At 32.1% G+C, this 26,154-nt stretch overlaps 5 protein-coding genes across 5 annotated transcripts; 2 read left to right on the forward strand and 3 right to left on the reverse strand.

Moving 5' to 3' along the window:
- Positions 1 to 633: 633 nt before the first annotated feature.
- LOC139516362 (uncharacterized) lies at positions 634 to 5,519 on the reverse strand. Its single transcript, XM_071306425.1, has 3 exons — positions 4,635 to 5,519; positions 2,240 to 2,375; positions 634 to 841 (listed from the first exon to the last, which is right to left on the reverse strand). Exon 1 carries the CDS (start codon positions 5,390 to 5,392, stop codon positions 4,646 to 4,648), a length of 747 nt encoding a protein of 248 aa, XP_071162526.1. The 5' UTR covers positions 5,393 to 5,519; the 3' UTR covers positions 634 to 841; positions 2,240 to 2,375; positions 4,635 to 4,645.
- Positions 956 to 2,232, reverse strand: LOC139516363 (uncharacterized). The gene has a single exon (XM_071306426.1). It carries the CDS (start codon positions 1,891 to 1,893, stop codon positions 1,354 to 1,356), a length of 540 nt encoding a protein of 179 aa, XP_071162527.1. The 5' UTR covers positions 1,894 to 2,232; the 3' UTR covers positions 956 to 1,353.
- LOC139515224 (uncharacterized) lies at positions 2,635 to 3,984 on the reverse strand. The gene has a single exon (XM_071304787.1). It carries the CDS (start codon positions 3,982 to 3,984, stop codon positions 2,635 to 2,637), a length of 1,350 nt encoding a protein of 449 aa, XP_071160888.1.
- A 4,926-nt stretch (positions 5,520 to 10,445) lies between the features above and the next one.
- LOC139515225 (uncharacterized) lies at positions 10,446 to 11,546 on the forward strand. The gene has a single exon (XM_071304788.1). The coding sequence runs from the start codon at positions 10,446 to 10,448 to the stop codon at positions 11,544 to 11,546; it is 1,101 nt and encodes a 366-aa protein (XP_071160889.1).
- A 10,391-nt stretch (positions 11,547 to 21,937) lies between these two features.
- LOC139515226 (uncharacterized) lies at positions 21,938 to 23,047 on the forward strand. The gene has a single exon (XM_071304790.1). The coding sequence runs from the start codon at positions 21,938 to 21,940 to the stop codon at positions 23,045 to 23,047; it is 1,110 nt and encodes a 369-aa protein (XP_071160891.1).
- Positions 23,048 to 26,154: the final 3,107 nt, after the last annotated feature.

The raw sequence follows: 26,154 nt of genomic DNA on the forward strand, positions 1-26,154 counted from the left end.
GAATTTAAATTTAAATCAAATGGTGTTGCTATGGACTTGTGGTTACGGACTTTCCGATTAGATTTTTCTCTGAGTTCAGTATTTTTGTGATTTTACTTTTTACCTAGACATGAAACTACAACTGATATAATTTCAAATCCCGTGTATACATACCTTCTTATTTGTGCAAAAGTTTTAATTATTTTGAAAGACTTCTTGTTTTTTTGTATAACTTCCAAGTGAAAAAAAGTTTCTTTTATTTCTGACTTTGTCATTTTAAAGAGGGGGTATTTTTTTAATCTATTTAGAAAGTAATACCAGTGATTTGTTTTCTGGTATTGAGTATGTTCTTATGCATTTTACTGCTGATATAAAAATGATTAATTTCAGACTTAAAACTTCTTCTGAAATTCAGAAACAATAAGGAGTATCAGGGTATTTCAAATTCAGACAAAACCTAACTTAATTCTTACTTTTTATAGTGTTTACTTATATGAGTATTAATATGTAGATATATGAATTAAGTAGTAATCAAAATAGTTGTTGTTAGTATATATATATATATATATATATATATATAAATTATGATTATGTTCTAATTCGCCAAGCTTAACCGAACATAAATTATTTAGTCAATAAAACTCAACACATGTATACAATAGGAATGAGCTCTCCTTGTGAGTAGCACACTTAAACTTTATTTTTCTTCAAACAACAAACCATTTCATATATATTCATATTTCAATTGTCATTCAAACATCCATCTGCATCAAATTACTCCTAGTAAATCACACAATTTTCTCAATATAACAAAACACCGTATCGGGACTCCATCCCACTAAAAATCAAAATCAACAACAATCTACAAAACACAATAAATACATTATTATTACAATATATCTTGTCACATCATTACTGTCTAACTTAAATCTATCAAGATGGGTGGGGTGGGTGGGGGATGTGTATAACGAAACGGAAGGTATGCTACTCTGTAAAGGCAGAACTTCGAATAACTGGTTATAAAAATATCTTATATTTATAATGAGATTCTGCACGATAATCACGATCCTACCCTCGTACAAACGGGTAGAATACCTGCATTGCGACATACAATAGCCAATCAAATCATACAATAACAAACCAGGTATGCAACCATGTGCTCATCAACACGTGTTGAACATAAACAAACACAAACAAGTCATGTGCTTCCGATACTATTAATAAATATATTTATGTTCTAATTCGCCAAGCTTAACCGAACATAAATTATTTAGTCAATAAAACTCAACACATGTATACAATAGGAATGAGCTCTCCTTGTGAGTAGCACACTTTCGAAATGACAAAGTAGATAAGAAAAAACTGGTATGAAAATTACAAGCCAAGATTCTTAGTAACGAGTAGTTTTTCAGAAATATTTTCACGCACATATCCGTCTTTTGCTGTATCTGAAGACCATCTACCGTGTTTCTTAAATATTCTATCTTGAATACCAGCAGCAGCCGCAGCTGTTGCTCCACCTGCTCTTAAACTATGCAAACCAAATTTTGATTTGTCTAATCCCAAAGATTCTAAAGCCTCTAACAGTACTTCTCTGGCTCTTGTATAAGACAAAGGCGCATGACCCCTTAGCACGTACGTGTTAGTCTTTTTACGATATAAAACTGATCTATATATGAATTCTACAGAATCGTGTTTAATGTTCGCTTGGTTCAAGTATGTCTCTAACATTTGGACTGGACAGGTAACCGAATATGTTTTGGAAATAAAAACATGAGTTCCTGCTCTTTGTTGGTCCGTTTTGCTTTTTTCGATGAATAAAGACATATATAATGAATGAAATGAAACATCTGACCTTTTTAAATTAACTAATTCTGAAAATCTTAAAAATCCGACATAGCTAACGAGACACATACATGCTATTCTTCTATGATTTAAAGTACTATTTGTATTGCCGTATTTCAAAACCAGTTGATTAAGAATATGAGGAGTTATTGGTTCCTTCTTGTTTACAATGTGATGACCGATTGACCTTTGTGTACCTTCTTTTACGGAAGTACAAAGAAAAGAATCACAAGGATTTACATATCCAGCTAATTTGTGTGTCCATTGAATGGCATAATATGCTTCATCTATCTTTGCAGAAGAATTATAATTTTTTCGTAAGTGAATCAAATATAATGAGACATTGTAATCTGATGCCGGTAAAGGCTTTATATTAAATAAATTACACCATTTACAAAAGCTATTAAATGCATACCTGTATTTCTTTCTAGTATTATCAGCTCTAGAATTTAAACAATAATCTGGAAGACATTTTGCAAGATTGCTAAGAGCTTCATTCTGTGGTATTTTATCCTTAGACCAACGACCAGTACTAAAAACATCTGCAAAACGTATAAATAAAATAAACAAATAATAATATTATAAAACTTTTTTTTTTTTTTTTTTTTTTTTTTTTTTTATATATCTCATATACATCGTACTATTCACTAGACCTTGCTATATCAACATATATAGCCGTGTCATACATCTTACTACATGTATTCTTGCTATATCAACATACATAGCCGTGTCAGAACCAAATTTGCAATACAATGCAAATTTCACATATTGTAAACAATTAACAATATGTACAAATAAACTCGAACATCATTAAGTCGCTTTCATCTTAATTGCCAGTATATCAGACTTAAAATGCTTGGTACCAAAAATGGAGTTTTTATTCTGTCCTTGAACAAATATATTCTGACCTGATGAAAAATCAAGAACTTCTATAACGTAAGGTTGAAATTCCAATCTTCTATTAAAAATCAAAGACCAAAATGCCGATGAAGGCCATTTTGGAACGATCAATGTTCCCTCAGCTCTACAGAGAATGAGATGTTTAATACTTTTAGCCACTAAACTTATCGGAGGAACCATCCAATTATTTTCCATTGTCCAATTTTGAGCAAAAGCGTCAATAGCAGTGCTTCCTGGATTCCAAAATTTTGAGTTGAACCTTTTCAGTTTAGTATTATGAAAATTGGCAAATCTATCGATTGTGTAAGGACCCCAAATTTCATTCATGAAAGTAAAAAACTGAAACGAGGTTTGCCAGTCATCAATATCAACCATTTTAGATATGAAGTCAGCTTTGAAATTTTCACACCGAGGTATCCAAGTAGGACACAACGTGATACCCGACCTTGTACATGTTCTAAAAATATCATAAGCTAAATGTTGTAAATGCAACTTTGTACTGCCTTTATTGATTATATTTACACAATTTTGGTTGTCTGTATGCCATTTAACTATTTTACATTTCAGATCGTGTTCAAACGAATTCAACGATAACTGAATAGCCCTGAGTTCACGCCAAGTGGAACTCAATTTTTTCTCATTTTCATTCAACATACAATGAAAAATCTTTTCATTTGATTCAACAGTATATGCACCTAAAGCTACATTACTTGCATCTGAATATATCATAATTCTCGGTAAAGAATCATTCAATAAACGCTTCTCATTAAGCTCCAACAAGTTTTCCTGCCAAAATTTCAATTCAGCTAATACACATTTTTCATATACTAAATATAGTTTTGAATCCCACGTTTTTCTGTTTTCTATCGCGAAATATATATGCCTCGTCATTAAATTTGTGACATTACCCATAACTGGTGACATTGATATAATTCTTCCGGCAAATTGAGCCAGCATACGTGCGTTCAAATTTGAAAATGATTTTAGTATAATATCAAGAGAATTTTTAGTGTCTTTAATTCTGCGCTCTGGCACCTTTAAAGTAAAATCTTTAGAATCCCAAATCAATCCTAACCATTCTAAACACTGAACCGGTTCAAAAATTGATTTTTCTTCATTGACAATAAATCCAGCCAGTTTAAGTGATGACTTTACAAATTCAGAAGTATCTTTACAATTTTTATAACCTTCATCCATGCCTAATCCATCGTCCAGATAAAGAACAATATTAACACCATTTTCTCGCCAATACTTTACCATTGGTCTCAAACATTTAGTGAATATATAGGGGGCGCTACTCAAACCAAAAGCTAATACAGAAAAGCAGTAAAACTTGTTATTCCAGGAAAAACCTAAATATGTTTGTTGTTCTTTACAGATGTCCAAATGAAAATATCCAGATTTTAAATCAAATTTAATTAGAAAATGATCTTTTTGGAAGAATTCCATTGCAATTTTCCAATCTTCAAATTTTACCTTGTTTTTCAAAACATAGAAATTCAATTCACTTAAATCTAAAATCAAACGCTTTTTACCAGTCTTTTGTGTAGCAACACTGAGAGGATTAACGACGAATGGTTGAAATGGTACTTCTAGAATACAGCCATTGCTAATTAACTCAGTTATCGCTTCATTTACAAACAAACTATTTTTTAAAGCAGATTTATTATTCCGAAATTTCATTGGAGGGGGTTGTTTCATAAATGGAATTATATAACCCTTTTCAATGGTGTCCAACACAAATTTGTTGGCCCCAATGTGTTTCCAAAACTCTATATGTTTAAATAAGCTTGATTTTACTCCTTTGGCGATTTTTGAAAAATCTATATTATCAAAATATTTAACATGTTGAAAGAGAACATTACTATGACCAAATAGCATTAAATTGTCAACAAAAGAAATATACTCATCTTGTATCTTTTCACTTTGACAAGTTTCCAAAGGTTGGTTTGTTTGTTGCTTTTGGGCAGTTCCTCTTGAAGTGGCCAGTTTGGTGACACTCGTAACAGGTGTCGTATGGGGTCGCCTCGCGGCGACGGAACCTCGGAAAGGGCTGCTGAGTAGCGTTGTAAGGCTGATAGTAACTGTTACTAGTATCAGTAGGGTTGGCAGGTCTAGAAACGGTGGCGGACGGTTTTGAGTAAGGTTTTCCACGGGTTTTCTTTTCTTTGATTGTCTTGAGGGCCCTGCTTTCTGCTTGCCGTAAGCGTTTTTCATCTTCTGAATCTGATGCCAGGTCATCACTTTCGTATTCTCTGACTGTGGACCAGCCTGCTGGCGACTTGTCGGCAATTCGAATTAATTTATTCCTCCTGTTGATTTTAAGAATAAGGCCCGATATCAAATTGGTGCTAACGGAATCTTCCGCGGATGTACGCTTCTGAAGTTTCTGCAATTCGGAAACTATATCTGAGTTGAAGGAGTATTGAATCTGATTCCCTTCCCCCTTAAGCTTAACAGACACCTCTTTCTTGAGCTTCTTAGCTAGGGAGTCGTTCCCGGAGACTAACTCGTTCTTCAGAGAAGAAATCTTACTATCAAAATAAGATGTAAAAAGTTCAAAAGTTTGATCACTTATCTGTGGTACAGAACTAGACTTGGCACCTGAATGTACTGGTGTCTCGTGCAAAAGCAAAGTGTCCTCGTCGTCTGAGTGGTTTTCGGTCATTATGTGTATAACGAAACGGAAGGTATGCTACTCTGTAAAGGCAGAACTTCGAATAACTGGTTATAAAAATATCTTATATTTATAATGAGATTCTGCACGAGAATCACGATCCTACCCTCGTACAAACGGGTAGAAAACATGCATTGCGACATACAATAGCCAATCAAATCATACAATAACAAACCAGGTATGCAACCATGTGCTCATCAACACGTGTTGAACATAAACATACACAAACAAGTCATGTGCTTCCGATACTATTAATAAATATATTTATTTATAAACGTATCATGTTATTTCAAATCATAATTTATCATTGTTTTGTTATTTTTTTGTTTTTGTTTATTTACACTCAATGAATGAGTGATGTAAACGTTGCTTCTTAAACAATAAAAGTTATGACACTTAACATTCTGTTTGTTTTTCGTTTACATTGATTGATTGATAAGCATGTGCTTAAATCCACCTGTAAATATTACACCTAAAGTGCTAATTTGCAATCACCTAATGTCGACGTGTCTGTCATGCAATCATCCTTTTGCTCCTTTGTTTGTGCAACAAATTTTATTTTCATTTTTTTGGAAAATACTTAATATTTCGTAAATAACAGTGATAAGTTGTTACATGGTAGCGTATATGTAAGAGCACTAATGCTTTCTTTAACTTTGTTAACTACTAGATATGAGGATATGTAATTCTGTCTTTTTGTCCTCTCTCTGTCAATTTTTGGTTTCCCAACTTTTACTCAAGTTTGGTTCCTATGAAACTCATACAAAATGCTAAGAACCATAACATGCAGAAATATGGACTTTAGGATGTGATTTTTTTGTCGTTCTAAGTGTTATGCTCCTCTTTAACTTGAAAAGTCCAAAGTTTGTGTCTTTGGACACATTTTTTTTTATTTACCTTTATTTCAGGATGACAATTTGAAGATGAATATTAATTGCTTTGAACAAGTCTAGCTGAATCAAACTTTTTACCATGTAGCTTGCAAGAAATCACTTTGCAAGAAGCTTAAGATATGCAAGGTAAACATCATAAACTATTTACTTAGCAAGTAATGCCAAGAGCATTATTATTGGAAACTACTGCACCATAATGTGTCATATATTCGGCAGTGGGAGGTTTGGCATGCCACAAAACCAGGTTCAACCAAACAAGTCGGGAAAATGGCCATTGTTATATTATAGTTCGTTTCTGTGTGTGTTTTATTTTAATGGGTTTGTTTTTGTTGTGTCGTAGTAGTTCTCTTAAATTTCACGAGTTTACCCCAGTTTTAGTTTGTAACCCAGATTTTGTTTTTCTCAATCGATTTATGAATTTCGAACAGCGCTATACTACTGTTGCCTTTACTTGCATATATTCAATCCAGGTTGGCGAAACTGGTGTATTATGATGCTTCTTGTTGTTTTAGTTGACATAACAGAGCTTAGATCGTAGGTATTGGATGCCATCTTCTTAATCAATCCTGATAAGATTTAAACTCATGTCACATCCGCCCCTGATAATGACACTACAGGGAAAAAAATCGTTTAATACAATTGTCAGGATATTACATCATATGAACTTGTTGTTATCTTGTCTTTCATTTGAGTTAATCACAAACAATTATTGATAAACATGGAAATAATTTATTTGAGGATGAGAAAATCAACACCAATTTGTACCGTTTAATTTATTTTTAGCTGTGAAAGATGCAATATTGATTAAATTTTAATTTTCTTTTGAGCAGTCTTGTACTGAAAATAATCCCTTCATAAGAATTGTTAGATGTTTTAAGGAATAAGTCGAAACTAGTCTAGCAGAAACTGCTTTTAATGAATTTGACATTTTGATAAAGTAATATTTAATGGAGAGTAATGTTTACGCTATAATTCTCAGATAGTTTGAAGTTATAGGAAGTATTGCAAACAGCAATTCATCGAAGGAAACTTATCTCCTTAAGCATTTTGTTTTTAATTCAAACTAAAATAAACTTGCAAGGAAATAAATGACGCGCATATGCATTTGTACTATGTTCATCGCAGTGTAGACATTTACCTGAATAAACATGGGACCTTAAATCCTGTTATTCCATTTACACAGCAAAGGAAGTTTTTCAATTAAATTGAGAATCGAAATAATGTGTCAAAGAGACAACAACCCAACCATAGAGCAGTCAACAACCGAAGGCCACCAATGGGTCTTCAATGCAGCGGGAAATTAATGTTTACATATAATGATAATATAGAATTCATAATATAAAAAAATAAATATATATTTTCTCAAATTCTGCATACAGTGTAAAGTTTACTTAAAGTTTAGTGAATTTTTTATATATTACATGCCCATGATCACTTTTACTATAGATTACGCCATATCTGTATATTTATCAGCAAAAACAGAACTTTATTGTCGAGCCTTCGACTTAAGTCGAAAAAGCGAGACTAAGCGATCCTACTTTCCGTCGTCGGCGTCGTCGTCGGCGGCGTCCACAAATATTCACTCTGTGGTTAAAGTTTTTGAAATTTTAATAACTTTCTTAAACTACACTGGATTTCTACCAAACTTGGACAGAAGCTTGTTTATGATCATAAGATAGTATCCAGAAGTAAATTTTGTAAAATAAATAATCCTTTTTTTCTGTATTTTACTTTTAAATGGACTTAGTTTTTCTGTGCGGAAACATTACGTTCACTCTGTGGTTAAAGTTTTTAAAATTTAAATAACTTTCTTAAACTATCCTGAGTTTGTACCAAACTTGGACAGAAGCTTGTTTATGATCATAAGATAGTATCCAGAAGTAAATTTTGTAAAAAAAATAATCCTTTTTTTCTGTATTTTACTTTTAAATGGACTTAGTTTTTCTGTGTGGAAACATTACGTTCACTCTGTGGTTAAAGTTTTTAAAATTTAAATAACTTTCTTAAACTATTCTGGGTTTGTACCAAACTTGGACAGAAGCTTAGTTATGATCATAAGATAGTATCAGAAGTAACTTTTGTAAAAATAACTCCATTTTTTCCGTATTTTACTTATAAATGGACTTAGTTTTTCCTGCGGGGAAAGAGAACATTCACTCTGTGGTTAAAGTTTTAAGAATTTTAATAAATTTCTTAAACTATCCTTGGTTTGTACCAAATTTGGACAGACGCTTGTTTATGATCATAAGATAGTATCCAGAAGTAAATTTTGTAAAAACAATAATCCTTTTTTTCTGTATTTTACTTTTAAATGGACTTAGTTTTTCTGTGCGGAAACATTACGTTCACTCTGTGGTTAAAGTTTTTAAAATTTTAATAACTTTCTTAAACTATCCTGGGTTTGTACCAAACTTGGACAGAAGCTTAGTTATGATCATAAGATAGTATCAGAAGTAACTTTTGTAAAAATAACTCCATTTTTTCCGTATTTTTCTTATAAATGGACTTAGTTTTTTCTGCGGGGAAAGAGAACATTCACTCTGTGGTTAAAGTTTTTAGAATTTTAATAAATTTCTTAAACTATCCTTGGTTTGTACCAAACTTGGACAGACGCTTGTTTATGATCATAAGATAGTATCCACAAGTAAATTTTTTAAAATAAATAATCCTTTTTTTCTGTATTTTACTTTTATATGGACTTAGTTTTTCTGTGCGGAAACATTACGTTTACTCTGTGGTTAAAGTTTTTAAAATTTAAATAACTTTCTTAAACTATCCTGGGTTTGTACCAAACTTGGACAGAAGCTTAGTTATGATCATAAGATAGTATCAGAAGTAACTTTTGTAAAAATAACTCCATTTTTTCTGTATTTTACTTTTAAATGGACTTAAATTTTCTTTCAGTTAACATTACATACAGCCTGCAGCTAAAGTTTTCAAAACATTTATTAGATTCATTAACTATCCTAGATTTTTACCAAACTTGGACAGAAGCTTCTTACAATCAAAATATAGTATCAAGAGGAATATTTTTATTTTTTTTTTTCCTTATTTTTGTTGAGCCTGCAATTTACAGCAAAAGTAGGCGAGACACTGGGTTCCGCGGAACCCTTACAATTTTTTTTTGCTTGACTGGCACAAGGTTTATATCAAATATATTTGGTCATCATCCACCTAAAATTCAACCGCTTCATATATGTCTCAGTTTTGACCGTGTTATGTGACTCACACGAGCGAGCCTTCCTTTGTTTCATCGGCAGATCTAAAGTCGGAAATTTGAAAATATTAAAAAAAACGAATTAATATACTTAATGTACTATAAGTATAAATAAATACACCAATAAGATTTTTTCCCCCTTTTTTCATAAATGTCAGTTCCCGATGACATCATTTGTTCTGCACATACCCGGAACTGACTAAAAGAATGACTTGAGTGGTTTAAAAAAAAGAAAGAGAACTGATACATTTAATATTTTTTTCCCAATCATTTCGAATAAAAAATATTCTAAAATTCGCCTTAAAATCACAAAAGAAGGAAATTCCGGAATATTGAAAGATAGCACATTTTGCATAGGTAAACATCTTGAACATTGTTTAAACTAAAATGTTGAAATTGAAAAATAATTCATATATTGTCGGTCTGCACAATGTATTAATTATACATGTTTTTTTTAAAAGTTACTGCATCCAGTCTGCACCTTCTAAGTGGAGAAATTTTTGATATTTTTTAAGACCAGGGTGATTTATTACAAATAAACTAATTAAGTATTTATTTTTAATATTTTCATCTGACTGTTACTTTGAATGTTTTTTTTACCCAAATGAACTTATTTTTTGACCATAGAACAAAATTAATGAATTCCTGCATTTTAGTTGCAAAGTATTGGAATTTTCATCAACCTGTCTTGTTCATTTGCAGGTGTGTCATGGCCACGTTATTCGTTTTACAAATTCCCCAACGAAAAACAAGCATTACCCAAGGAAAATACATTCACCCTTACTTCTCATGTGCAACTAAAAATTCAATTTCTTATTGATAACATTTATCAATATACTACGTTTTAAAAATAGCTTCAAATCTTCAACGTGTCGTATGCAACCCGGAAGTAGCCAAATCGATTGATAAGTATCCATATTGTTAAATCTCTTCTATGGCGAAATCTGCATGGGCGGCGCAATCTCCAATGTCCTGTCAACTTTGCAACAAGGATGTTGCCATTAAATGGAAATGTACCGATTGTGAATTGTTGTTGTGTGATAACTGTAAAGTAAACGTCCATTCTCGATTCAAATCGTCGGAGAAACATAGAGTCGTGTCCATTTCAGACATTGGTAATGATTTATCAGATCAACTTAAAAGCCTTCACATTTCAGAGGTAATATCCTCAGTTTTTAACACATACGAAACAGAACTGTCGTGCATACAAAAAATTATATGCAGTGATGATGATGTTGTGTTTCTGTTATCGTCCAGTGATTTTCATAATTGCCATTTAATTAAGGCAAAATTACGAAAGAACTCCATAAAAGTATTAAATAAAATCGACATTGAGTGTCAGGATTTTGCAGTTAATCGCCAGAATGAGATACTATTTTCGCCAGTCCCAAGATCAGAGTTAAAAGGCATAGCACACACGGGCAATGTCAGAACTATTTTAAAAGCTTATCCAATGATTATTTTAGGAATACATGTGTTCAAACACGATGAACTTTTACTAGGTTTAAGAGATCAGGGGCTTAAATTTCCTGTGACAGATTTTTCTACAAGACAAATAGCTGTTCTAGGAGTGGACTATAAACGCAAAGCAACATTTGAATATGATGAAAGTGGAAGAAAGTTGTTCAATTATGCTTATCGTATTATAAGTGATTCGGAAAATAACCTCTATGTACTCGATTTGATAAACGACGTGGGCCATGGACGAATAGTCGGATTGGATATGCATGGACGAAAAAAGTTTGTATATAATGGATATTCGATTCTGAATACACCCGATACTCCATTTATACCTTGTGACATTGCGATTACACCGAACACTATTTTATTAATAACAGATATTAATAATCACGCTATACACGCTATAAATGCAAACGGGGAATTGTGTGGCCTACAAAGTACAGAAAGTCTTGGAATACGTTTTCCATGTAGTTTATCATTTGATTCTGAAGGTTTTTTGTTGATTGGCAGCGAACCTGACGAGGAAGAAACGAATCAAAAAGCTAAGATACACGCCGTAAAAATAAGAATGTAGAATTTCATGTTCATCCTGATTTACAAATTAATTAATCATATAATGCAACAGTCTTAAAATTAAACCCTAAAAATTACAACCTTTTTTGTCATTGAAAGGATTTAAGACTATAATTGCATCTTTATTACTTATAAAGAACATAGTTTCAAAGCAACTAATTCACATTTTAAAAATGCATGCTGACGTCGGTGCTACAAAGGCAGTGATATACTTACCTTTAATTGGATTGCTCTTGGAACGACTATTTCCTTTTGTTATATCTAGCATTGTAGGGTGTGAAAACAAAACAGAGTAAGGTACTGTCACGTTGTGGTTTTATGTTTGACAAAGGACACAGTAAAATGTGGCTCTTTTTGTAGTTTTAAGATGTTTCTGATATTTTTATATTTTTGTGTTTTGGTCCTTGTTCTTTTTTAACCATGTCGTTGTCAGTTTGTTTTCAACTTTTGCATTGGGAAGTCCCTTTCACCTTTCTTTTAAGGAACGTACAAATTATACTTTATTATAAAATCACTGATTTGAACAAGAAACTGAAATCATGGGTTTTGTTCAATTTTGAAGGCCGTTTGTTGATCTATTGGTGCTTATGTCTCCGGTACTTGGGTCTCTGATGAAGATTTGTCTCATTAGCAATCATTCCACAGTTTCTTATTCTATATTGATGCTGAATTTGTCGTTGACAAGATATTTGTCTGTGTAACTAATATCAGTGAAAAAAGAGAATCTAAATTTTAACCAGTATAGTCACATTCTTTATTGAGATATTTAGAATTGTAAAATACCAGTATTTCATGAGAATTTTTTTTTGATAGACATAAATTGTGACTTAAATGGCTAATTACACCCCTCCCCCTTTTTATAAAAGAGGGAGAAACAATAAAATATCAGAAATCAGTAAGTTCATCTATTTGTTAACTGATAATTTTGAATGACTGTTGTGATAATGCATATCTAGTTAATATGATTTGTTTTACCATGCCATGACTTTCCCACCTAACAGTAAAAAGTAAAAAGTAAAAAAAAACAGAACTCTGAGGAAAATTCAAAACGGAAACACCCTAATTAAATGGCAAAATCAAATGATAAAACACATCAAACGAATGGACAACAACTGTCATATTCCTGATTTGGAACAGGCATTTTCAAATGTAGAAAAAAGCGGGATTGAACCTGGTTTTATACAGCTAAACATCTCACTTGTATGACAATCGCATCAAGTTCCATTATATTTACAGCGATGCGTGAACAAACAAGACATAATAGGTAAAATTGTCAATATATGGGTACAACAGTCATCACCGTGTCAAAATCTCAATCAGGACAAACACAAACAAATATACAACAAAGAAGCCGACGCTGGTAAGGTTTTGTGCAATGTATTGATACACAACTTTGCTAGAACGATCGGACTTTAGACCTTTTAAGTCAATGTCATGTGTAGGGAGAGTCACACCCTTCATTGTACCACTTCCTTCAGGTGTCTGTATGTTGCTCATTGGCAGACAAAGTTTTAGCACTCTATAGCAATCTGTACTTTTGCAAGCTGCCGTTGAAAACCTCCCTTACTAAAGTCTGGCTCTTGGTAATTGAGTTGGTATTACCTATGGTTGAAATAACAACTGCTATAATGAGAAATATCATGCAATTATCTGACATTTACATACCTCATCGTTCCCTATTGTTCGAGATTTAAATTTTTATGCTTCTTATTTGCGTATTCTTTAAAAAAAAAAAATCTATCTCTGACCACCAATTTAGAGAAAAGTTGGATAAAAGAGTGGGAAAAGATCTTAAGAGGGTCCAGTAAGAGAAGGATTAGATAATTATTTGAGTCAATGTAGATTAGTTTTTGGTAGATATTTGTGTTCTTAATTGTTTGGTATGACGTATGTGATATGCAAATCTGCTGACATATAAAAAAAGAAGATGTGGTATGATTGCCAATGAGACAAATCTTCACAAGAGACCAAATGACACAGAAATTAACAACTATAGGTCATATTACGGCCTTCAACAATCAGCAAAGACCATACCGTTTCGTCGCTATAAAAGGCCCCGAAACCACAAATTTAAAACAATTAAAACGAGAACACAACTAAAGGCATAATAAATGTACAAAAAATGAACGAAAAACAAATATGTTACACATCAACAAATGACAACCACGTACTGAATTAAATGCTCCTGACTTGGGACAGGCACATACATACGTAATGTGGCAGTGTTAAATTTGTCAGTGTGATCCTAACCCTTCTCCTAACCTGCGATAGTTGTGTTACAGTACAACATAAAAACGAACTATAAAAATCTGTTGAAAAAGGCTTAGCTCATGAGATGGATACATAAAGAAATTCATCTAACAAAAACGTGGTCGGGTACTTCCAACAACAAAAAGACAAGTACAGATCTGACAGTACTCGCAGTTACTGACAGCTAGTTCAAAGCCAGTATCCACTAATAATAAAGAAAAATCATGAACCTACGATTAAATTACCAATCAGTACGCATCCATCATCCTATTGATTTAGTGTTAAGATGTTATAAACGTCAGAGAAAAACATGACTTTGTGCAAGGCCAAGATAATTGACATTTTTTGTTTGTATTATAATTTCTCTTCAATTAAGGAGAATAAAGATATTTTTATCATTTAAGGAATGACTGTAATATTTTTTCTGTCTATGAAGAAATAACATAGAAAAAAGGTGGTGCACACTGGATAATCCGCGTAGCAGGTTATTTTAAAGTGTACACCACATTTTTATGTTATTTCGAATAGACAGATGAAATATTAAAGTTATTTCTTAAATTTAATTTAAATTCCATTTTAAACCGGAGTAAACCATAAAAAAAACATCGATGACGTCACGGTCACATGACTAAATTATGTCTATGAGCTGATAAACAAAACGACGTCAGCCACTCAGAAGACTCGTTACATCAAAAATTAAAATTATTTTCGAATAAAACCTTACTTTAAATTAAAACGTTTGGTGGTGTTAACAACATGTCCCCACTCTAACTTAAGTTTGTGTCCCTCGATTTTTTTTTTATAGAGTTGAGGTTCGAGTAGAGATTCATTTATCGTCTTATAGTAATGCCCTTTTACTTGAAAAAGTTAAAAGTTTGGGAAGGGGATTCGTGTTCTCAGACTCTTTCTGTTTTGTTTGATACCTATATTTCAGGATGACAATCTGATTATGAATATAAAATGCATTGAACAAGTCTAGCTGAATCAGACTTTTTATCATGCATGAAGCTTGTAAGAAACCCCACTACAACAAATATGTCAGCAACAAGCTACTAACCCAACGTTGGTTTAACAGTATTTACTAAGCAATAAAAAGAGCATTATTATTGGTAATTGATTCACCATAAGTTGTCATTAGTCAAAATTACATTTATTTAAGCCTGGTGGGCGATACTGGTGCTTAATAAGAACTCTTGTTGTTTTAGTTGACATATCAGACCGTTAGAATTGGATATCATCACCTTAATCGATGCCTTTAAGTTTTTAATGTATATGTCACATGTTTTAAAATTCTTCAACGTGTCATATGCAGTCCGGAAGTAGATTAATCAATGGATAGGTATCTATATTGTAAAATCTCTGCTATCTCGAAATCTGCATGGGCGGCCCAATCTCCAATTTTCTGTCAACTTTGCAATAAGGATGTTGTCATTAAATGAAAATGTACCAATGTGAATTATTGTTGTGTGATAACTGTAAAAGAAACATTCATTCTCGATTTAAATTATCGGATAAACACCGAGTCGTGTCCATCGGAGACATTGGTAATGTCACCTTAGATCACCCGAAAGCCCTGCACATTTCAGAGGTCATATCCTCAGTGTTTAATACTTACCAAGTAGAATTGCCATACATTCATAAAATTATTTGCATAATGGCGATGTTGTTTGTCTATTATCTCCTCCAGATGATAAACATTGTCATTTAATTAAGGCAAAAATTCGAAAGAAACTCCATAAATGTGTTACAAAAATTGATATTAAGTGTAGGATTTCGCAGTTAATCGACAAAATAAAATGTTTTTTCCGCCGTTCCCTCGGTCAAGGGTTAAAGGCATAAATAGAGGCAACAGTAGTATACCGATGTTCAAAACTCATAAATCGATAGAAAAAGAAAAAAAATTCGGATCACAAACCAAAACCGAGGGAAACACATTAAATATAAGAGGAGAATGACGACATAACTTTAAAATGTAACACACCAACGAACTAAGCATTACACAACACAAAACACAAACTGGTAATGTAAAAACAATTCTGTCAGCTTCTCCAATGATTATTTTAGCAATACATGTAAACAAGCACAGTGAACTTGTACTTGGTCTTAGAGAACAAGGGCCTAAGTATCCGGTGACAGATGTTTGCACAAGACAAGTAATTATTCTTAATACCGATTACCAAGACAAAGCAACATATGAGTATGACCACTCAGAATTTGTTCACTTATTCTGTTTGTATTGAAAGTGATTCTGTAAATAACATTTACGTAGTAGATACAATCAACGACGAGGGCCATGGACGAATAGTTGGTTTAAATATGTACAGAAGAAAAAAGTTTATATATACGTAATGGCCATATAAGAGGGACCAAAGATACCAAAGGGACAGTCAAACTCGTAAATCTAAAACAAACTGACAACGCACATTCACAATACACAAGACACTCCGTTTACACCTACTGACATTGTGATGACACCAACAAATATTTTATCTATAAAAGAAATGAAAAATAATGCTATTCGTGCTTTAACGGGGAAACGCGAACTGTGTGGACTACAAAATACAGAATATCTGGGAATACGTTATCCACATAGCGTATTATTGGAGTCTGCGGGTTATTTACTAATCAGATGCTGTAAAGATGAAAGAGAAACATCAACACCGTAAAAGCTGCACGCTGTAAAAATATCTATTTGAAAAATTCCTATAAATAAATTTTACAATTCATCCTGAATTACATTTTATTAAAAGTTCGTATTAGTTTACTGATATTAAATACTAGCGTAAAATGCAGAGAAAAAATGCTTTGAATTTAATTCTCATCCTGAAATGTAAAGATTCCATTCCGACGACACTTCTTACATTCATACCATATTTGTTTTTCTATCCCTTAAACTAACTGTATTGTTATGTAATTGATATTAACATAGACAGGAGTACTACTTTAAATGACGCCAACGTGGAAAGTGAATCTGAGCTATATGGTATTGTCCAAAATGACAAAATGAATAATATTCGATGTCAAAATGTATGCGATATCAACATTAAAACTCCATTTGAAAATACCCGGCTATGCAATCAGTCCTTTATAAAATTAAATAGCCGCTATACTGTTTTAAAACATCTAGTCCTAGAGGTCATGTGAGTTAGTTCTCCTGATTTTAACCTTTACAAAAAATCTTCTCCCCTAACCTTCATGCCAATTGGAGGTATAGTTTAGAAATGTGTCAGAGAAACCCGCGTGTCAACTCTTAATGCAGACAGCTAAAACTTAACAAATGCAATGTTTTTAATTTTAAGGAAAGAGAAATTCTGAAAGAGCAGAAATGTTCAGTATGTTAAGATCAATCTTCATTCAAATTAGGTCAAAACTGTCAACAAATCCTCTATTGCCTTCAATAAATAACATTACCAATTACTAAAAACAATTGCATGAATTAAAAAGTATTCAAAATATTTGGTTTAAATATATGAAAAAACATAATTATTTGCAATCTATTATACTTACTATTCCAAATTAAAATTTGTCATTGTCATATTAATTTAGTTTTTCTATTATATACCTTTTATAACCATATTTTTTTTAAGTTGCCTCTTTGACATTAAAGTTATGGCACATCAAGGTCTTACTTTTAGTCAAGCAATTACATTAATTGATTTATTAAGATGTGTTTCAATAAAGATAAAATAACCATGTGTTTCAATGAACATATAGATTGACATTTTTTGCAATCACCTAATGTCAATATGTTTGTCATTAAACGTCCTTTTGTTCCTTTTGTATGAGTAACAAATATTCAATAAACATTCCTTTGAGAATACTAATTAGAATGACTTCATATTTGGTCGACAGCTTGACAGTGATGAGTTGATAAATCTGAACGTATCTGTCAGCCTGATCATGCTATTTTATACTAATGTATTATCGCTTTTTCACGAAATTTTCCTTTGATCTTACTGACTGATAATTTTCTTTTTCAGCAAAGTAGAGTGATATGATAAACTATCGCTAGAGACTAAGGGCACACGTGCCCGTTGCCAATGAAATTATCAATGTCGTCATATGCAAAATAGCGATAAACAGATTATCATTGTTCATCTCGACTTGATTGCTTTTCTCACTTTCGCTGATCAACTATGATCTATAACTAATAGACTAGTGTGAATATTTAACTCTCATTCAATTCTTTGATACATAATATACATCAAGATGTCAATATGAACATATCACAGATATCAGAGATATCAAGACCAGATTCAAACTCACATACCTAGAATACACGAACAACACAATGGCAAAAAGGGTAAATGACCTAAATACAAAAAACAGTACACAAAAAAGAATATAGAAAACGAAAGACGGAGTATCAAGAATACCATTAAAATCCGAGCATTATGTAAGGTGCTTTAGAAAGGAAAGTAAATAGTGTTGAAGAAAATTTCTTATGTGTATAGAAATTCTTCCATGCATTAACATACTTTTGGGTATATAGCTTGTAAGACAACCTTCCGCAGGAGACTATATCAACAACAATCTACCAGGTAAACAAATAAGTTGAAGCCAACCAGTATCTTCTTGTGCGCGTTCAAAGCTGTCGAAACGGCATATACTAGTAATACCAGAATATTGATGCAAAAGAGACAGTTGTCTCAACGATCTCCACAATAGCCAGTCTGCAGCTTTTTATCAATTTACATCAATGTATAGTCTTAACCTTTGCTATCATTTGGGTGGATCTGTGTTTTTTTTAAATATGTTTCGAAACCCTCATTATGATCATGTTCAATTCAAGAGTCTCAGGAATTCCTAGTTCTAAAGATTTCTTAAAGTGACACAATTTTTCTGATCAACAAACCGAGGAAACTAGCCACTATTTGAAAATGATGCACGTCAGATGTATTTTCATTCAATATCACCAATAAACAGCGCCAACATCATATTTAGTTTTAAAAAGGGGAGAATAACTAAAACAATCGATTTCTACCAAACGTATGTTAAATGTTTTTGATATATGGTACTTATGAATGCTGTTTGAAGCCCATCTGTTATCAAACATAGCTTTTGTTTGACATTAATAACCCATTCCATTTTGATCTTATCTTCTAAATCAGTTATTACAAAATTAAATTTCATATCCGCCTTTAATCGTGAATACAACAGAAAAAGCTTTTTAGTGCAATTGTCAGGAGATATTCTCCTTAATCTCAGTATAAATAAAGGCAAGAGATGTATACCGTTGTTCGAAAGTCAAAAATCGACCGAGAGAAAACAAATCCGGGTGACAAACTAAAACCGAGGGAAGCATATCAACGATATGAGGAAAACACCAGAAACACTGAAGTGCAACAAAAAAACAAAACGACAATATAACACACATAAGTTTTGTGTTTTGTTAGTCTTTCAATTACAAATTATCACTTAATTTAGTGATAAAATGGAAGTAGTTTCTCGAAGAATGAAAAGACAACAACATCAGCAGTTATATATAACAGTCGAATTGTCCTGTTCGATTGATATTTATTGTGAAAGATGCAATTCAGATTGAAATTTAATTTTCAGTTGAGCAAATAACTCCTCCATCAGAATTTAAAAAGTTTATAAGGACAAAACTCGAAAGTGGGCGGTATTGCAGAAACTGCTGTTAATGAGTTTGACTTTTTGATAGTGTAAAGTTAAATGGATAGAAATGTTAACGCGATAATTCAGAAGTAATTATAAAAAAATTATTGGAAGTATTGCTATCAGCAATTCCACGATAAAAACCTAAAACTATAATCAACTTGCGAGGATATACCATGCATAGTCATTTGTACTTATTTGGTCTTACTGTAAACATTTCATTTTTTTTCAGAATATGACGTCTATAAACAATATCTGTTATATCTGCTTTTGAATCAACACAGAAAGTTCTCAAGTAGATTTACATATGAAGATCTGATATAAAGCATGATAAATTTATCATTTTTACCAGTTTTACATTCAATGAAATACAAACATGGTAATTCAGTGGAATTATAAAATGTTTTATATCATCTTTAATCATAGCACTATCAACATATTTACTAATATTCATATTTAAGTATTAATAAGTTTAAAGAAGGAAATGTGATATGAGTGACATGAGTCAAATCTCAATCCATGTCACAATGTGTAAATATACGTCAAAGTACGGTCTTCAACATGGAGCTTTAGCTCACAGCGAACAGCAAGCTATTAAGGGACCAAAATGACTAGTGTAAAACAATTCAAACAAAAACCAATGGTCTAATATATATATAAAATTTAAAAAAAAAACACTAATGAACCATATCAACAAGCGACATAAACAACAAGTTCATGCCTTACGAACTACGGCTTAACGTTTTAAGAGGCGCAAACTTTCACCGTTAGTACATACATTTTACATATTAAATGCCAGTAGATATACTGAATAATACGTTGTGCTGGTCCAAATAAGAGGATTTTGCGTTCAAAAACATGTTTTGGCTAGCCACAAATCAGGTTCCAGCAAACATTTTGTCTTAAAATGTCCTGTACCACGTCAGGAAAATGGCCATTGTTATATTATAGTTCGTTTCTGTGTGTTGCATTAAGTGTTGTGTTTATGTTGTGTCGTTGTTCTCTTATATTTGATGTGTTACCTACAGTTTTAGTTTGTAACCCGGATTTGTTTTTTTTCTCAATCGATTGATGAATTTCAAACACCGCTATTTGTTGTTGTTATAAATTGCTTCATAAAATATATCAACTTTTGTTACCAAAAGATAGCATGACATGAGATGATGACTCTTACTACAACACTTATAGTGAAGTTACAGTAAATAAGCTACGCACAGATTTCAATAAAAGTTTGCAAACAACTCTGGTTCGATGAACTTCAACTGAAAATCGAAAAAAATTTGAAATATTACTTATAAACCCTTACAAAACGGGTATACATTTCTATAGAAAGCACATCAAATTAGCAAAAAACCTTCTAAAATTTGTGTTAAAATCATAAAATTTCTAATTCTACTATCAGTTGAAAAAAGACGGCTTTCTTGTTTAATTTTGTTGTACATTTTATTTGCACAATGTTGATATCAATTTGGAGTTCATCATCCGATCAGTAGCTTAGTTGAAGAATTGAACTAGCTACTCTATAAGTTATATGAAGAAGTATTAATATTTACTCCCTTATCTGTCATTTTTATTTAAAACAAAATCAAACCAGCCCAGTGGTCAGCACTCCGGTGTTGACATAAATATCAATTATATGGTCTTTTTTTGTAAAAATAAATTTCCTGTTTATAAAACTTTGATTTTTTCGAAAAACTTAGGATTTTCTTATCATAGGAGTAGATTATTCTTTAAGTCGTATTTGGCACAACTTTTTGGAATTTTGAGTCCTCAGTGCTCTTCAACCTTGTACCCGTTGGCTTTTTAACTATTTTAATATAAGCGTCACTGATGAGTCTTATGTAGACAAAACGCGCGTCTGGCGTATTAAATTATAATCCTGGTACCTTTGATAACTATTTGAAACTATGATTGATATAATATGAAAAATTTGCTTCATACGTTTTGCCTATTTTCCAGCAATGTTGATACACCAAAATTGTACTTACTTTAAAACTACTGACAAACTCTGTGTTTCTGAGTATATCGTTTGCTCCGTAGCTGCCCAGAACTGACTAATAAATGTAAGGCGATTTTTTTTCAGAACCCGAATTGAGGAGGTACCAAAATTAGGCGGATCCAGGATAATAAATGATGCCTTTGTGAATTTATCCCAGGCTTTTAAATATATCTTCAACGCGTCATGTTCAAAATAAATGAATATTTGATTTTCACAATTAATCCGGATTTGATGTGGTCTTGACAGTTTTAAAAAATATTTAAAACAAAATCTGTATTGACAAGAATTTGAAAATTGGAATATTTATTCGTATTTATTCTATGGGTAACGCTTCACGTACTGTAACCTCGGCAAACAGAAGTAGTTTTACGGTATGACTTCACAAAGTGGAATTTATTGTACTGCGTGACTTCTCCACTTGAACGTCTTTACAATTTGAAGAAAATTAATTTACATACGTACACATGAAACCATGACACAAGGATGTAAATAAATTGACTAACAGGTAGACATATTGTCAAGTGATGGCGGAATCTACACAGACGGCCCAATCTCCAATGTCCTGTCAACTTTGTAATAATAATGTTGTCATAATTAAATGGAAATGTACCGATTGTGAATTATTGTTGTGTGATAACTGTAAAATAAACATTCATTCTCGATTTAAATCGTCGGATCAACACAGAGTCGTGTCCATCGGAGACATTGGTTATGATATCACAGATCACCTTAAAGCTCTAGACATTTCAGAGGTAATATCCCACGTTTTCAACACATACCAAACAGAGTTACCAAGCATACATAAAATTATTTGCAGAGACGACGATGATGTTTTTTTGTTATCTTCTATTGATACTCAAAATTGCCATTTAATTAAGGCAAAATTACAAAAGAACTCTATTAAAGTATTACAAAAGTTCGATATTGAGTGTCAGGACTTTGCAGTGAATCGAAATAGTGCAATAATCTTTGCACCATTCCCTAGATCAGAGTTACACGCTGAAACATCAACTGGCGATTTAAGAACTATTTTGAAAGCTTCTCCGTATATTATTTTGGCAATTCATATGAACAAACAAGGTGAACTTCTTCTTGGTCTAAGAGAACAGGGACCTAAATATCCAGTGACAGATTTTTGCACAAGACAAGTGGTTATTCTTGATACCGATATTCTACGTAAAGCAACTTATGAATATGATGACTCAGGAAAAAAGTTGTTTAGTTATGCTGTTTTAATTGAAAGTGACTCAGATAATAACATTTATGTAGTAGATATCATTAGCGACAACACAAATGGGCGAATAGTTGGCTTGGATATCAATGGAAGAAAAAAGTTTATATACCAAGGATATAACATTCTCAATACACATGAAACGCCCTTCACACCTACGGGCATTGCTGTGACATCAACAAATATTGTATTAGTAGCAGATGGACAAAACCACGCAATTCATGCTTTAACTCAAAAAGGGGAAATATGTGGACTACAAAAAACTGAAAATATGGGAATACGTTTCCCATACAGTTTATCATTTGATTCGGAGAATTTTTTATTGATTGGATGCTCTAGAGGTAATACGGAAATCGAACAGCACGCAAAAATACACGCTGTAAAAACATCTATACAGAACTAAGTTCATTCTGATTTTAACTTTTATAATTCTTATTTATTTTGCATATTAGGCAATACGTTTATATATTGGTTGATAGTGCTTCCGATAGTGGTTTGTGAAATTATTCATTTTTCGATAGACAACATCGTTGACCAAACTACATTTTGTAATCAATGTACAGAAACCGGCGGTGACGTTAAAAATATTTATTTACATCTCGTTCATCGTTAAATAAAATAATAAGCACAAAACATGTATTTGAATGATAATAAGATAATTCTGTAGTTTAAATTTTATTAGATAGTTTTTTTAAGAGTAGATTTTTTGTTGTTGCTTTAACCAACAAATATATTAATGCGCTAGGCCTATTCATTGAAACAACTGTACAATATACCTGTCATATAGGTGAAGAATGGGTAAATACACATCGTTGTCAATATAATGAAATTTTGTGCGACTGTCATACAAGTGAGAGGTTAAGATAGCTTTAAAACCAGGTTTTATCTTCCATTTTCTGTATAAGAAGAATGCCTGTACCAAGTTTGGAATATGACAGTTGTTTTCCATGAGTTTGATGTGTTTTTACGCACACGAATTTTTCATTCCATTATTTGACATTATTAATCGAGGGTGCATATTCAGGATTTTAAAATGAGACATTTAATGTTAAGAATATGTCGAGAACTTCCAGTGCACTTTTATTTTAATTTAATGGAATTTTTGTTTATTGTAAAAATCGCTTTTTCAATCACGTTCTAGTGCTGTATTTGATAGTAATTTAAGGTTTTAATACATATAACAGAATATATGTTATACAATCAAACCTTATCCCCTTTAAAACTGTTCGTATGCCAACTACTAAAAAAGAATCAATCATTTACGTTCATACTTCAATACACTTTCAGTGTCACTCAGCATGCAATGATATATTCGATCTGGTAATTGTTGAAAGATATTTTCATTCCTTGGCTAACTCAAGAAAATCAAAATGTTTGTACTGAACAACTTGTTACTAAAGACGCCGTACACTACTTGTTCATTCCTTGTTCCTGTGAGAAATGTCTTTGTTTTTTACTTCATATTTGCTTGTGTGATTTGTCAAGATGCTATTTTGTTTTTTTGAGATATTTGTTTGTTTATATTGTGATTCAGATTATAACACAATGTAGTCTGATGTAACCCTTTTTGTTTACATCATTGCCTATTTCATGTATATCTGTTATTTCCGATCACACATTGTTGTCAATATGATGGAATTCTATGCGACTGTCATACAATGAGAGCTTATGCTAGCTTAATAACCAGGTTTAATCCACCCTTTTCCTATATAAAAAATGTCTGTACAAAGTCAGGAATATGACTGTTGTGTTCCATTCGTTTGATGTGCTTTCACCTTTGATTTAATGATTTTGAAAATTGATAACGCACTTTCCGATTTAACTTTTCCTTGGTAATCGACCGGTATTTTGTTAATTTTTTCTTGCAGTAAAAAATTCAAACGCACCAAATATTAAATGTTCCACTTTAATTTCTTTGTGATCAACATTTATCTATAATGTGTTTGCTTAAGTTAAGAGGCAAATATTTCATTCGGGTTAAGGACCAGAAAAAGTTCTTATATCATAATAATTCAGTTATAACTTACACTTGGTCTCATACGGCCACCTAAAGGAGCTTTGGCTGACAAATACATGGTCACCGATTTAACTCAAATTTTTATATGTGATTTATAACACACAAAAACGTATATTGCAATTATAACCCTAAGCTCCACAGGGCGCAGCTTGATACGACCACAGAGGTCGAACACTGAACAGTTGGGGCAAGTATGGATACAGCTCTGAATTTGGATTGTGATTAAATAGTTGACTTAGAATAGCTTTCTGACACAGAGTGAATGTGGTCTAAGAATCTAAAAATAAAAAGGAACTTTACCTATTATCGTCCAATACCCAAAATATAATAAATGGATAGATTCAACATATCAAAGAACCCCAAGAATTCAATTTTTGTTGAAATCAAATAAAGTTCAATTATGGACCCTTTAGAGCTCAATGTGGACCAATTTGATAAAGTGGCCCAAATATCAAAAATCGAAATACATGGTTAGATTCAGCATATCAAAGAATCCCAAATATTCATTTTTTGTTGAAACAAAGTTTGATTTTGGATCCCGAATTGGACAAACTTGAAAACTGGGCCCATAATAAAAAATCTGAGTACATATTTAGATTCTGCATATCAAAGAATCCCTAGTTTGTTAAAATCAAACTAAGTCTAATTTTAGACCTTAATGTAGACTAATTTGAAAACGGGACCAAAAAATAAGAATCTAAATACACGGTTAGATTTGGTATATTAATTGATTGATTGTTGGTATATCAAAGAACCTCAGTTATTTAATTTTTGATCACATCGTACAAAGTTTAATTTTGGACCCTTATTTCTTAACTGTTGGGACCCAAACTCCAAAAATCAATCCCAACCTTTCTTAAGTGGTCATTAACAATGTGTTTAAATTTAATAGTTTTCTATTGATTTAAATCAAAGTTATTGTGCGAAAACCAAGAAAAATGCTTATTTCTGCCCCTTTTTGACTCCTAATTCCTTAACTTTTGAGACCAAAATCCCCAAAATCAAGCTTCCTATAGTGATTATAAACCTTGTGTTAAAATTTGTAGATTTCTATTGACTTATACTTAAGTTGTTATCCGGAAATCATCAGTCTTTGGACGAAGCTGATGACAACGACGACGCAGACAACGTGGTGCTAATATACGACCCCAAAAAAAAAATCATCGTTAAAAATAAATGAAGTAATAAATAAAGAAATGTTTGAGTTTGTTTATTAATCGTTTAGGTGGCTTCACCTGGGACATCGTTTCATGAATTACAAACTAGTCAAGGAAGGGGATAAAAAATCGAACAGTTTAAAAAAAATGTCTGTCTTTGAGAGAAAGCTGTGATGTTTTTATATTTATTTATTTATTTATTTACGAAATGCACATTTATACCCCTGGGGGTTGAAGGCATATACAAACAATACAATACAATATACACAATAGAAAAATTAACATATTAAACATCATATATAAAGTGGTAAAACAGTAATACTTATGCAGGCGTTG

Source organism: Mytilus edulis, chromosome 3 (genome assembly GCF_963676685.1).
Source record: "Mytilus edulis chromosome 3, xbMytEdul2.2, whole genome shotgun sequence".
Taxonomy (NCBI): Eukaryota; Metazoa; Mollusca; class Bivalvia; order Mytilida; family Mytilidae; genus Mytilus; species Mytilus edulis.

What these genes read in the sequence shown, in the direction of transcription:
- LOC139516363 (XM_071306426.1), bottom strand. Translation starts at nt 1,893, where the DNA reads ATGTGTCTCGTTAGCTATGTCGGATTTTTAAGATTTTCAGAATTAGTT.
- LOC139515224 (XM_071304787.1), bottom strand. Translation starts at nt 3,984, where the DNA reads ATGGTAAAGTATTGGCGAGAAAATGGTGTTAATATTGTTCTTTATCTG.
- LOC139516362 (XM_071306425.1), bottom strand. Translation starts at nt 5,392, where the DNA reads ATGACCGAAAACCACTCAGACGACGAGGACACTTTGCTTTTGCACGAG.
- LOC139515225 (XM_071304788.1), top strand. Translation starts at nt 10,446, where the DNA reads ATGGCGAAATCTGCATGGGCGGCGCAATCTCCAATGTCCTGTCAACTT.
- LOC139515226 (XM_071304790.1), top strand. Translation starts at nt 21,938, where the DNA reads ATGGCGGAATCTACACAGACGGCCCAATCTCCAATGTCCTGTCAACTT.